This window comes from Pteronotus mesoamericanus, unplaced genomic scaffold (assembly GCF_021234165.1).
Source record: "Pteronotus mesoamericanus isolate MK-2021 breed Mesoamerican mustached bat unplaced genomic scaffold, CSHL_Meso_final contig_68, whole genome shotgun sequence".
Taxonomy (NCBI): Eukaryota; Metazoa; Chordata; class Mammalia; order Chiroptera; family Mormoopidae; genus Pteronotus; species Pteronotus mesoamericanus.
The window spans coordinates 895,799-909,085 of NW_026555234.1; the positions used below are offsets into that span (position 1 = coordinate 895,799).

The following is a 13,287-nucleotide window of genomic DNA, read 5'->3' on the forward strand; positions in this document are numbered from 1 at the left end:
GGGGCGAGGTGTCTCACCGCACTGCAACGCTGCGACGCGCTTGCGGACAGGCTCTGAGAGATGACAGGCGAGTTCTGTGGCCTCCGAAGTGACAGAGCAGTTATTGCTAGCACACAGCAAAGATAAAAGGGGACCACTGAATCTCGAGGAATCCAGAGGGAGGCAGAGGAAGAGGGCAAGGGGGACCAAGAACAACTGGGATAAACAGAAAACAAAGAGCAAGAGCAGACCTGACTCTAATCCTGTACGTGCTCACATTACATGTAAATGGACTGAAGTGCCCAAAAAGGCAGAGCCTGTCAGGATGAATAAAAACCAAGACCACCTACATGCGCCTGGCAGTAGACGTGCTCTGCACGCAAGGTTTAAAGTAAAGGGGTGGACACTGTCCCACGAACATTGGCCGCCATGGAGCGGCAGTGGCTATTGTAACACTAATAGTGGATAATATTTTCATTAATTCATTATTTATAATGTGTTCTATTAATTATTTTAAATTTATATTTTTATATTCGACAAAACAGATTGCAGACCAAATAATATTATCAGGGATTAAAAAAGGTCATTTCACAGAAATCACAGCCTCGAGGACGTAACAATCCTTAACGGTTTTGCCCCTAATGAAAGAGCTTCAAGTCCACGAAGCAAGAGCTACACAGAGATGGAAGAGCTACACCTGCAAGAAGAGGAAGGAAACGCTGCCCTGTGGCTGGGGACTTCAGCGCCTGGCAATCAGACGGAAAACCAGCATGGATACGGCAGCTCGGCCAGCGCTACCAACCGACCACCCTGCATCTGGAGACCCTTTGGGCCCACACCCGCGTGCGTGTGCTTTTCAGGTGCGTGGGGAAGAGTTATCAAGACAGACAGTTTAATGGCCTGTGAAGCAGGTCTGATTAAGTTTAAAAGGATCCAAGTGGTGCAAAGTGTGTCCTTTGGCTACAGGGGAATTAAATTAGAAATCCGTAACAGAAGGATATTTGGAAACTAAATAACAAATTTCTGAATAACCCGTGGGTCAAAGAAGACACAGAAAGTGTTACTAGAAAGGTTTTTTAACGGAATGAAAATGAAAATACAACATACCAGCATTTACAGAACACCGGAAAGAAGTATGTGGGGCAAGTTCATTGTACTAAGTGCCTGAATTAAAGAAAAAGGATTTCAAATGAATAAACTCAGTGTCTACCTTAAGAAACTAGAAAAGGGAGAGCAAATCAAACCCAAAGCGAGCAGAAGAAAATGATATACATCAAAGCAGAAATTAATGAAATCAAATTCAAAAACTATAGAGAAAATCACAGAACCCAAAACCTGATCATGGTGGAAAAGGGAGAAGAAACAAGGTGCCCACCCACCTCAGGAAGGAGACAGGTGGACTCCCAACTGGTGTTAAGAGGATGAAGGAATGATGCCAGGAGAGCTTTCTGCTGCTAAGGTAACAATTCAGATGAAACGGACAAATTTCTTAAAAGATACAAACTATCAAGTTCCCTCAGGAAGAAATAAACTGCACAGCCCTATATCTAGTACAGAAATTTAATTTGTGGTTAAATACCTTCCTACAAACACAGTTCCAGTTCAGATGGTTTCACTAGTTAAATCTATTAATTAAGGAAGAAACAAAAATAATCCTATACAAATTCCTCCAGAAACTTGAAGAGGAGGGAACTATTTGAGGTTAGCATTATCCTGATACCAAGACCAGACAAAGACATAACAATAAAAGAAAACTACTAAACAATACCCATCATTAAAAGAGAAGCAAAGATTCTGAACAAAAGCCTCATGGGAGAGTATACTGGAAAAACACCTACCCATGTGTGACTTGGTAGTTCAGGAACACCCAACGTCTGAAACACAGCAATCGGGCTTAACATCAGGGAGCAAATTTAATATATAAAGGCTAAACATCAGGACCAGATGGGCTTTATTCCAGGAATGCAGAGTTGGTAGTTGGTTTAACATTGGAAAATCTACCAGTATAATCCACTGTATTAAAAAGTTAAGAAGCAAAACCATATGATCATCTCAATATAAATGCAAGTTTATATTTTATTTTATTTTATTTTATTTACAAAATCCAATACCCAGATGAAAGCTCGGCAAATCGTTCTTTGAAGGGAATTCCTCAAGCTGGCGAAGGGTCCTTAGGTGGAACATGCTGCTAAAGGCATCCTGACCAGTGAAGCCAACCGGTTTCCCCCAAGACTGGCAGCAAGACAGGACGTCTGCTCTCACTGCTTCCATTCAGCACGGTGCAGAGAGTTAGTGCAATGATGCAAGAGAAAGAAGTAAAAGGAATCCATGCTGGAAAGGAGGACGTAAAATTTCCTTTAGTCACAGATGGCATGACCATCAATACAGAAAACCAGATGGAATCTGCGAAAAAAAAGTTACTAGAACTAAGGGTGCACGATGCAAAATCAAAATACAAAAATCAATTGTATATCTATATACTAACAATAAACACTTTGGAATAGAAACAATCCAATTTACATAGTACCAAAAATAAAAAATTCTTAAAGATAAATCTGACAAAAATATTCAAAAAAACTTGTACTCTGAAAACTAGAAAAACCTTTCCAAGAGAAATTAAATAAGACCCAAATAGATGAAGAGATAGACCTTTCTTAAGAGACGGAAGACTAAATATTGCTAAAATGTGAATCTCCCTAAATCGAGTTCTAGAGTCAATGTAATCCCAAAGCAAAACTCAGCAGAACTTTTGGTAGAAATTTAAAAACTGATTATGAAGTTCAGATGAAAATGCAAAAGACCCAGAATAACCAAATTGTTTTTACAAAGAACAGTGTTAGAAGAGTTACACGCTCCTGGACAAAGTGAAATAAAGAGGTCCCGGGCCTGTGACACACAGCGTGGTGACCGCAGTTAATAAAGCCGCATCCTACGCCGGGTGGGGCAGAAGTAGGGCTACAGTTGGGAGTACGGGAAACGGGGTTTATTCTTGTATTACTATTTATTAATTGTTGTATTTTTTCCACACAAACAACTGTAAACCTACCTTTGCCCTACCCTGTCTTTGAAAGTCGCTAAGAGAGAAGAGCTGAAAAGGTGCCGTCACGGGAAGGACGTGGAACTTTGTGCGGTGACGGTGCAGGCAGGACTTGCTGCGGAGAGGCGGCGCCTGGCGAAAAGGTGTCAGAGCCGTCTGCACACGGGCAGCCACCGCCCTGACCGGCACACCCCAGGCTGGAGAACTGAAGTGACGGATGGGCCACAGCTCAATTCCTGACAGGCCCCTGCGTGGCTGCCCCTGGGGAATATCCGAATCAGCCTCTGGATGCTTCCAGACCTGGACGTGCCCTGGAGCGGGCGCTCGTGGAAGGGAGGCACGGTCTGCGGTGACCCTGGGCCTAACCAGGTTGATTGCCCAGTAAAACAAAAATAGCAACATTTTAACGGGATTCCTACACAAGACCCAGGCCATCATAACACAATGTTCAGAACGTCTAGTACACAGCCCAAAACTGCTGGGTACCCGAGGAAGCAGAAAGATCCCCAAATCCATACATGAGACACCGACAGCGAGGTGATACAGATGTTGGCATTATCTGACAAAGAATTTCAACCAGCGATTACAAAATGTTTAGCTCCAATATGTTTATTACGTCTATTACTGAGACAGGAGTTGAAGCCATTGAATCTATTTTCTCCCAGTTCTTAAACTGTAATCTGTTAATGATTCATTAAAATGTCAAACTATGGGAAAGACGTGGGTCAGCCGAAGACAAAAACACTTTTACATTTTCCTGTTATCAGGAATCACCACGAAGCAGAACGCAAAAGTGCATGGTAAGAGCAGTTTCTAACAACACCGTCCTCTTGGGACAGCCTGTCTGTGTGTGAGAAACCAGCTTTCTCGAAATGTTGAAAAACAACTATAATCTGATTTTTTAAATGTTACTCAAGTGTATTTTGTGCGCCTTAAACAAAAAAACAATGTAATTCCAGCTCTCGGCACTTTACAGCTCCCTGGTGCAACCTCCCTAGCAGTCGTCTCAATAGGTACAGCCGGGTTCAAGTTCTACACGGGAAAAAACGAAAACAAGAGCTCCGAGGAAACAGGGAGACTATCTCTACCATCTGGGGCTGCGAGGGCCATTCTAAGGTGACAGAGAGGCAGGGAGCTGGGAGCCGGCGCAGACAGCGGGCAGGTGCCGCCGCACCCCGCTCTGGGCCACGCCAGGAGCCGAGAAGGCCTGGAAGCCAAGCTAAGAAGAGCCATGACAAGGTCAAGTGCCATGCCCTCTGACCCGGCAATTCCATCCCCGACCGCCCACCCCGCAGGGCGCAAGTACGGCCACACCGGGACGCGAGCGCACGGTGCCGCCGGCCGCTCCGACCCGAGAGGGCGAGACCGGGCAGGAAGCCCGGGACCGCGGCAGAGCACGCAGGAGACACGTGGGCGACAGTGAACGGGACGGCCAGGCGAGCTGCAACGGGTCCACAAGCCGCTGGCGAGAGGAGAGAGCAAGGTGCGCGAAAGTGAGGCTCTGCGTCCGCACAGTAAAGCGCCAAGCCACCGCGTCTCCGTGCGTGCGTGGGTGGATGCACGCTGGCCTGCGTAGGGCTTTACTGCCGCTCTGGAGGGAAGCGTGGGTGCCCGCATGCAGGCTGCCCGCGCGGGAGAGCGGGCGCTGGGCCGGGGGGCGGGGGTGCTGACACCTGGCGTGGGGAGGGAGGCCGCGAGGCCGTTGACAGCACGTACGATGCGGCCCTGCGCGCGTGCACGCGAGTGCGCGCAGAGAGAGAAACATCAGAGGGGCGGCCGGACTTGGGTGGCCTTTGTCCCGGGCTCTGCACTTCCAGGTGACTTTTACCTTCTCGATCATGTTTTTATGTATTGTTTGAATTTTTACAATTATTACATATTATCTGTAAAATAAAAGGCCACTTTAAATATGGCAAACAGTATGTATTTTAAAAAATTAAAGGGCAAAGGAAAATGGAGAAAAAGAGTCCAAGAGTTTCCAAAGGGTTAATCCTTATTAAACAGAGAGCTTTCCGGTACCTGTAAGAAAAAACTGCACCCTCCAGAGACATGGACAAATGACACGAACAGACCATTCTTAGAAGCGTAACTATTGTACAGAGTCAGCCTCACTGAAACTAGACTATTTTAAAGAGAAATTTAAAAATCAAGCCATACTGACAAGGATGTAGGGACCCAGTACACGTTGTTCAGTTGGGAATGTAATTGTTTTTTCCTGGAGGACAAGGTAGTCAGGTGAAGCCTTAAAAATAAACACAAACTTTGACTTGGAGGTTCCATCTCTAGGGATTCACGCTATGGAAAGCATCAAGAACACGTAGCGAAAATACGGCACCCCCGCATAAAACAGTGTCAACCGAACCACCCACGGGGCCGCCAGCAGGGGCAGCCGCCCGGCGGAGCGTGGCGCAGACCGCCGGCAAAGGCGCTGGGAGTGCGCCCAGCAGGCTCCTGGCGCCTCCTTCCAAAGCGCCCCTGAACTGTAGCAGGAAAGTAAGTAAAGCTGGGGCATCACTGAACGCCTGGGAGGAGCACTGCCCACAAACCAGAACCACTGGAAATTTCTGGGAGAGAATAAAGCAGAGCAAGAGATTAATCTGGAAATGCAATAAAAATAGGAAAGAGCAAGAACGTCCCTGAAACGTGACTTCTCCCAGAAGAATTCTGGGTAAGTCCTCGAGGAGAGGCGGCACCGAACAAGACGCAGGGTGCAGCGGGCGCGGGGCGGGGCCCCCGGCGTGGAGACGGCCGTGCCCCGTGCCTGCTTCCGGGGAAGGTCGCGCTCAAGTCAGACCCAGCCTCAGAGCTAGCGTTCGCGCCAGTGCTTGCCAGCAGGATAGAGACACAGGACGGCCCTCCGCATGGGGATGTCCTAAATAGGACCCTGCTGGAACGGGCTTGAGGTGCAAGGGACAGCTGGTGGCTCGAGAGTCCTCCACCAAAAGCCCCCGCCCCGGCGTGGCCCAGCGCAGGCCCGCCCAGGCCCGGCCTCGCCCTGCCCCGCAGTCACCTGCTTCTGCCCGAGCGCACCAGGTACCCGCACACCGCGGGCCAGTGCAGGCCTGGCAGGACGCCGGGAAGCATGGGCCCGCGGCACACACACAGGCAGAGCAAAGCGAAGGGAAAGAGGACCCCCAGTTTTTATTCTGCAGACTTCCACATCACGTGCCTCTCTTTGCCACCAACATACATTCGTATGTATACATAATCCAGCACATACTCATAGAGTTCATGTACTTAATTCACATACTTAAATAATTCAATATAAATACATATTTATATAATTCAATATCAATATATAAATCTAGGTGTAGCTTCAGATCTATATTGATGTATAGTATCAAGACATCTCAAATAAAATTAAAAAGCATAACATACAAGTGTAGTTTTAATTTTGTAGAAAAGTAGTATTTTATATATACGGGGGTCAGCAAAACCCCTGGAAGGCCAGGCACCAACATGTGAGCCCCAGTGAATTCTGTGGGGGGGGACACCAGGGGACTTTGATTAGGGTTTGGTTTTTTGGGGTTTTTTTTTTTTACATTTCTTTTCTGTACTTAAGGGACTGTTCCTGTAACAAGAAACTAGTCATGACTTTTCTTTAATTCAAAAACATAAAGCCATTTAAAAAGCTAATGGCTTTAAGCGCTGCCATGAAACCTGCACCCTGAACTCGGGGACATTCAGCGTTTTCATCAGAGGTCGTCCTGAGCAACAACGTGAAGGTGGCCCCAGAGCCTCAGGCACGTCAGCCTGTTTCTGGACCTCAGAGGCCACCTGTTCAGCACAAAGCTGGGAAGGAGAGCAGGGTGGGAACGGCCATGGGGAGCAGCGTGGACCACGCACCTTGTCCCTACTGGGTTCCCGAAACACGGCAGATGCCGAGTAAGTGCTGGCTGAACGAACAGAAAAGAGCGCGACCCGTCAGCACGGGTCCCCCTTCCTAGAGCGGAAGCTGGCGTTCAGCAAGGAGCGCGGACTTACGGGGTGCCTGGCGGAAAGCCTTCCGGTCACAGTCCCGGTCTGGTTCCACGTGGAGGAGACGGAGCCCTTTACGGGTTGGAAAGAATCTGTTTAAGCTCTGACACTGCGCCGCACGGGCGAGCCCGTGCTGGGCCCCTCAGCTTCGGCCCCCCAGACGCGACCCTCCCTGCCCTCTCCCGTCCACAGGCCCTGGGCCCCAACCCGACGTGCCCCAGGTGTCCGACACTGCCGTCTAGTGATCAGGGGACTCTGCGGTAGGGTGTGCGGGTCCCTGAGCCACTTAAAGACCCTGTGCGTGGGGGAGGGGGCACCGGGGGCGTGGGGGCTCTAGGTGGGCTGTGCCTCCCAGAGCCACCCCGGGAAAGGGCCGCAGGAATGAGCGGCAGCAGCAGGCGGGGAAGCTCGGGGTCGGCAGCCGGGCCTCCACACCCGCACCAGCTTCTGCAAAGAGGCCTGACTCTCAGTGAACTCATGGCTCACAGCTGCAGGCAGATTAGATTATTTCACCATTAACTAGAATTTAAGGGACTTCTAGATCTACCTGAACTCATGTGTGTAAACCACATTCCTACTATTTTTTAGCCTCGATTACCTTTTTCATGCAAGCTAGTAGTCCATCTACAAAGGTTGACTTGATCTTGTGAACCTAAATCACAAAGACAAAAATAATCATTTTCTTTAAGTGTTTAAGTGGGAACGAGCGTCAGAGCTGTGTTTCATCGAGCGCTGGGCACATGCGGTAGGTGGCACCTGAGTTGACTCCAGGAGGCCCTGAAGTGGCCTCGTGTGGCCCCGGAATTAAACAGCACCGACCCACACAGAAGGGAGTCCCCTACCCCTTTTGAAATGAATTCGTTGTTCTGGAATGATTCCTTCACAGACAAGTCACAAAGATGAACAGGCGCTCCCACCCACCCATCGCCTGGCACCCCCTGCGGTGCCCTCGTTGTCCTCTCTGAACCCTTTCATTACTTCGAGGGCAAGGGTCAGTTGCCACCAACAAGCTCTCTAACCGCCGCGCAGCCCTAGCAAAGAGCAAGCCACAGGGAGGGTGCCAGCTCTGGAGAAAGTGATGCCCGTGGTTCACGAACAACAGAGGGCGAACTCAGGTATGTGAGGGGAAAACCCACAAGTGGCTGGAAGGGGCGGGGGTCAGGAGGCAGCACTGTCGGTGCCCTGGTGACGCACAGCCGCAGAACTGCAGTGCTGCTGCGCCGCAGCGCCGGGCCGGGGCGCAGGGCGCAGGGCACGGGAGGCAGCTCCCCAGCGCAGCAGTGATGGGAGCCCACCTCACACTGAGGTCGGACAAAGGTGCACCGGGCGCTGCCTTCCGAGCTTTCACTAACGCCCTTCAGCGCTGAGCGGGGCTGCCTGCAGACGGAGCAACACCGCACAGGTGCGAGCCAGCAGTCAGCTCCTACGAGGTCAGCGTGAACAGGCTCTGTCCCCTTTAGGACTCTGTCAGGGCCACCTCAGGGGTTAGGGATTTCCCGTAACAGTAACGGCGCCATGTGCTTCCCCTTCATCACCAACTCACAAAAAAGAAAAGTTAGCTTACCTGCCTATATTCCAAAATGATCTTGGGTAACGGATGGAGGTCTTGCAGAGCATTTAACTAAAAAATGAGAATAAATATCACCAAAATAATTTCTTCATTTAATTTCAACATTTCAAGCACTGATTTTTAGCTGGAGAAAGTCCTAATAAAAAAACTGTCTACATTGAGTGTGTTTTCCAAAATGAAAATTCATAACCAATTCAGTTTATGGACTGTACTAACTTTAATCCCTTACAAAATCCATGTTGACCTCTCATGGCCTGGAAACAAGATTTCTCTTGAGATTCTGATTAGTGAAAAGCCTCATGGGAGAGTAAACTGGAAGAACACCTACCAATGTGTGACTTGGTAGTTCAGGAACACCCAACGTCTTAAACACAGCAATCGGGCTTAACATCAGGGAGGTAACATTGGAACGTGATTATGGATTTTGAAATTAATTCCCAAAAGTCAAAATAGAACATAGAGCAAAGTACAAGACCATAGGAACGCAAATTGTGAAATTATCACAAAGCAAATACCCTTGGGTTCACCTGCGTGTAACATTCCAGGTTCCCAAGCAAGTCCCTGCCCCTCCACTGCCCTGACCTCTGCCATCCTGGCCACTTCCCCGTGTTGGTGGACGTTACTTTCTTAAAGATTTTATTTATTATTTACTTTTAGACAGCGGGGAAGGGAGGGAGAAAGAGAGGGAGAGAAGCATCCATATGTGGTTGCCTCTTACATGTCCCCCACTGGGGACCTGGCCTGCAACCCAGGCCTATGCCCTGACTGGGAATTGAACCGGCGACCCTTTGGCTCACAGGTTGGCACTCAGTCCACTGAGCCACAGCAGCCAGGGGAGGACTTCTTGTCAATGGAATAGGACAGGTACTCTCTGTGTGTGGCTTCTTGTGTTCAACATTCTGGCTCGAAGGCTCATCCGTGGTGTCGTGGGAAGAGCACGACATTCACGTGTAATGCTGTCTCATTTGAAGGCAGGACAGTGTTTACTCCCCCACCATGGTCAGCCATGGGGGCTGCTTCCACATCCGGCTCCTCTGAAGAGCGCCGCGGCGGACCTTCTGGCACACAGAGTGCGGTTAACATGAATGGGCACGTAGAGAGGCGTGTGGCGGCCAGACTACCTGCCACAGAAACAGTACCAGCCCATCCACCGGGAAGGCGTGGAAGCCCCGTGGCTCCACGTCCCCGGTGGTGCATGCCGTCCTCCTTCGTAATTCCAGCCATTCCAGTGAACTGAAGTGATAGCTCACTGCGGCTTTGATGTCTGTTGCCCCAGTGGCTGAGAAAGTTGAACAGTAGCCAAACAGTTACTGACTAATTGTATATCTTTTTTCACTATACTTCTTTTTGTGTCTTTTGACTATTTAAAAAACTGGTTTGTGTCTTTTTTTCCCCCCTGATTTGTGAAAATTCGTCTAAACAGGGTTTTCTTTTAGTCACATTTACTGGAAATACCTTCTACCTGTGTGGCTCTCTTCCGTGTTTAGTGCTGCCTTTTCCTAAACAGAGGGTCTTAACTTTACTGTTGTCCAACTTGCCAATCTCTCTATGGCTGATGCACTTTGTGCCCTGTCTGCCTACCTCAGGTTCTCAAAGATACTCCCTACAGCATCTTCTACAGTCTTTATTGTTTTGCACTCTGAAGGTTGACATACAATTCACTGGGGATTTCTGTGGGCGGTGTGAAGCAGGGGTCCAGAGGCCCTGGCCCCAAACCCTTTACGTCCCCAGCTTGTGGGTTCTCTGTCCTGGTCCTGTGGTCTATCTGCTCGTCCTTGAGTTGACACCACACCATACTGATAAATTAATTCCTACTAATTTCTATTGCTTTATGATTAGTCTTGATATCCAGTAGACTAAGTCTTAGTGCTTTATTTCCCAAGATTATCTTGGTCCTTCTTAATTTTTTGCATTTCCATATAAATTTGGGGATCAGCTTACCAATTTCTACAGAAAACTCCTGCTACAGTTTTAGTTAGGGCCATTTATCAGTCTGTAACTTAATCTGAGGAGAGCTGGGGCTCTGATTTGAGCGCTGTGGCACAAACCACAGCGCCGCAGCACTGCCTCAGGAAGACCGAGGACAGAGCTCCAGCCACCCAGGGAAACGCAGACAGGGGCCGACACGGCCCCCGGAGCAGGTGCTGCAGGGTAGGGGTGGGGGAGTCCTGACTCAGTATCAGCCGGGCGTGCTGTTTTCTTAGAAAAGCTGTTCCTAGGGGGATGAAAGTGCATGAAAGCACTTAAGCAAAAAAAAAAAAAAAAAAAAAAATTAAATTAAAAAAATTAAAAAAACCAAACCCCAAAAACCCTGCTTAAGATCAACTAACTCTCCTTACCCTGATACCTTACTGACAAAATAACTTTGACCGCAGTCTCGCCGCCCATCTCACATGAGCTGCCTGAGAACTTGAAAAGAATGAAGTATTTGATCTGACAAAAACCCTGGATGAAGCCCAGGGCTGGTTATGATCAGGGGCTGAGTGCCCCTGCCCCACGAGCTTATCAGCCGCTCCCCGAGCAGGCTCAGCCTGGCACCACATTCTTCTCATCTCCCTTCACCTCTGCGGCCCCTCGCGGCCCCTCCTCTCTCTCTGGCTTCTGGCTGGCAGTTTCTGAGAGGCTCCCTGGCTATCGATGCTGGCTGCTTACTAGCATCAGCTGAGGAGCTTCCAAAGCATGCCCGCAACTAGGCCGCCCAGCAACGGATCGGCGCGGGCCTGGGCATGAGTGTTTTTCCAAAGCTCCTGCCAGGGCCGAGGACCAGCAGCCCAGGAGACTTTATTAACATTAGGTGTCCAGCCCCAAGTGCGTATCTTTAGCACAAGAGTTCTCACGGGCCCAATGGCTCGAGTGACATCTGTGTCACCGTCTCTGTCTTAGTAAGTCCAAGATTGAACTCCTTACTCCACCCCCCCAATGAACTGTTCCCCTCTCAGCTTTCCCTCAGTAGTTGCCATCTCCGCTCAGGCGCAGAACTCAGAAAAACAGGAATTGTCCTGCTTTCCTGACTTTTGTTCACACTCACAGAAGTTTCTTTCTGTTCTAAAAACACTCTGAAAGCCCTGATCAGTGTGGCTCAGTGGACTGAGCACCGGCCTGCAAACCGAAAGGTCGCCAGTTCAGTGCCTGGCCAGGGCACACACCTGGGTTGCAGCCCAGGTTCCCAGTAGGGGGCGTGTGAGAGGCACTGATGGATGTATCCTTTGCACATCAACGTTTCTTTCCCTTTCTCCTTTCCTTCCCTTCTCTCCAAAAATATTTTTTAAAAATGCTCTGCAAATGCATCAGCTCTGCCCCACCTTCACTGCTGTCACTTGGACTAGGAAGGCTTCGGTCCCCATGTACAGTGACGATGACCGCCTATTAGTGAGCCTCGAACCAGCGAAACTGCTCCGCGGGGATTATAATGGTGGGCGCGTGCGACTATACATTTGCCCAAAGCTGTGCAGTGACCCTCACACACACCAGGCTCTGGACGATGACGATGTGTCAGCGCAGGTTGAGTGGCCGTAACAAAGGTGCCACTGTGGTACAGGGTGGAGGCTGGGAGGGCAGAGGCTGGGAGAGCTGGGGGCGTATGAGGCTGTGCTGTGCCTTCCGCTGAATTTTGCGGTGACCCTAAAACTGCTCCAGAAAGTGAAGCCTGAGTAAAACCATAGCTGGGACACAGCGGCGCCTTCCCGGAACCGCTCCAGGCCACCTGCTCCCTGGAGTCCACAGTGAGGGGGAAGGGACGTGGGGAGAGGGAGCCTTCATTTTGAACTTAGAACCATGCGCATGTGTTGCCGAGCAGAAGTTCGTCTTGTTGAAGTGCACAGAACGGTGTGCCTCGTCCAGCTGACGAGGAGGGTGAGGCTGATACGATTTAGGCCGATCATGTCTTTGTGGGAGAAAATTAAGGTCGCTGTCTAAGTCTGTCTGCGCGAAAGCACACCCACACCAGACAGGGTCCCTTTCCCTCCTACGTGGCTGTCGTCTCGAGGATCTGAGGAGCGACCAGGGAAGGGCAGCACGGCCCACTGGCACTAGGACCCCGCTCAGGCGTGGCCAGGGGGACGCGGTGGCTCCCCAGGTCCTGCCCCGGCAAGAACTGGGCACGGCGCCCAGATCGGCCAGGGGCGCTGAGACCCACCCCAGGCTCCCCAGCAAGCTGAGTCCTGTGCCTGCTGCCCGGTGCGCGCTGCGCACGACCTGCAGAGCCTGGCCACACGCTGGGACTGGTTCGGGCTGCGTGGTTCCGGGGACGTCATGCACAAATCGGGTGAGGTCGCTGCTCTGGGCCACCTACGTCCCAGTGGAATAAGCAAGCAACTAAGGTAACTTCAGGTGATGGTGAGTTGTGGACAGAGAATAAGTTACGGGGAAGAAAACGGGTTTGACCGTGGCCTTGCTGTCCTCCGAGTGACCAGAGGAGGTGTTTCTGAAGGCAGCTCGTCAACTGACAACCGGAACCCAGGTGTGTGGGCTCTGTGGGAAGAGTCTCTGGAGCAGGACAGGGCTGAGCAGAGACCCAGGCGGCAGGCCTGCTCAGCGGGTGCTGGGTGTACGGAGGGAGTGGGGCGGGGCGGGGCGGGGCAGGGGCAGGGGCGGGGGCGGGGGCAGGGCAGGGGCAGGGGCGGGGCCAGACGCAGGGGCCTGGCGGGCACGCTCGAGAGCTGGGACTTTATTCCAAGTGTCACCCCTGGAAGCTCAAGTCACGGGAGTGACATGGTTTTTCTGA

The 13,287-nt window shown here is 50.6% G+C and overlaps 1 protein-coding gene across 1 annotated transcript in view; it reads right to left on the reverse strand.

Annotated features, from left to right (window-relative positions):
* Window positions 1-13,287, reverse strand: part of POLN (DNA polymerase nu) — an 84,258-nt gene that overhangs the window by 34,369 nt on the left and 36,602 nt on the right. Inside the window, exons 12-14 of the mRNA XM_054581856.1 lie at window positions 8,559-8,615; window positions 7,593-7,646; window positions 7,001-7,066 (exon numbers count right to left, since the gene is read on the reverse strand). Coding sequence (XP_054437831.1) covers window positions 7,001-7,066; window positions 7,593-7,646; window positions 8,559-8,615 — 177 coding nt within the window. The remainder of the gene's footprint in view (window positions 1-7,000; window positions 7,067-7,592; window positions 7,647-8,558; window positions 8,616-13,287) is intronic.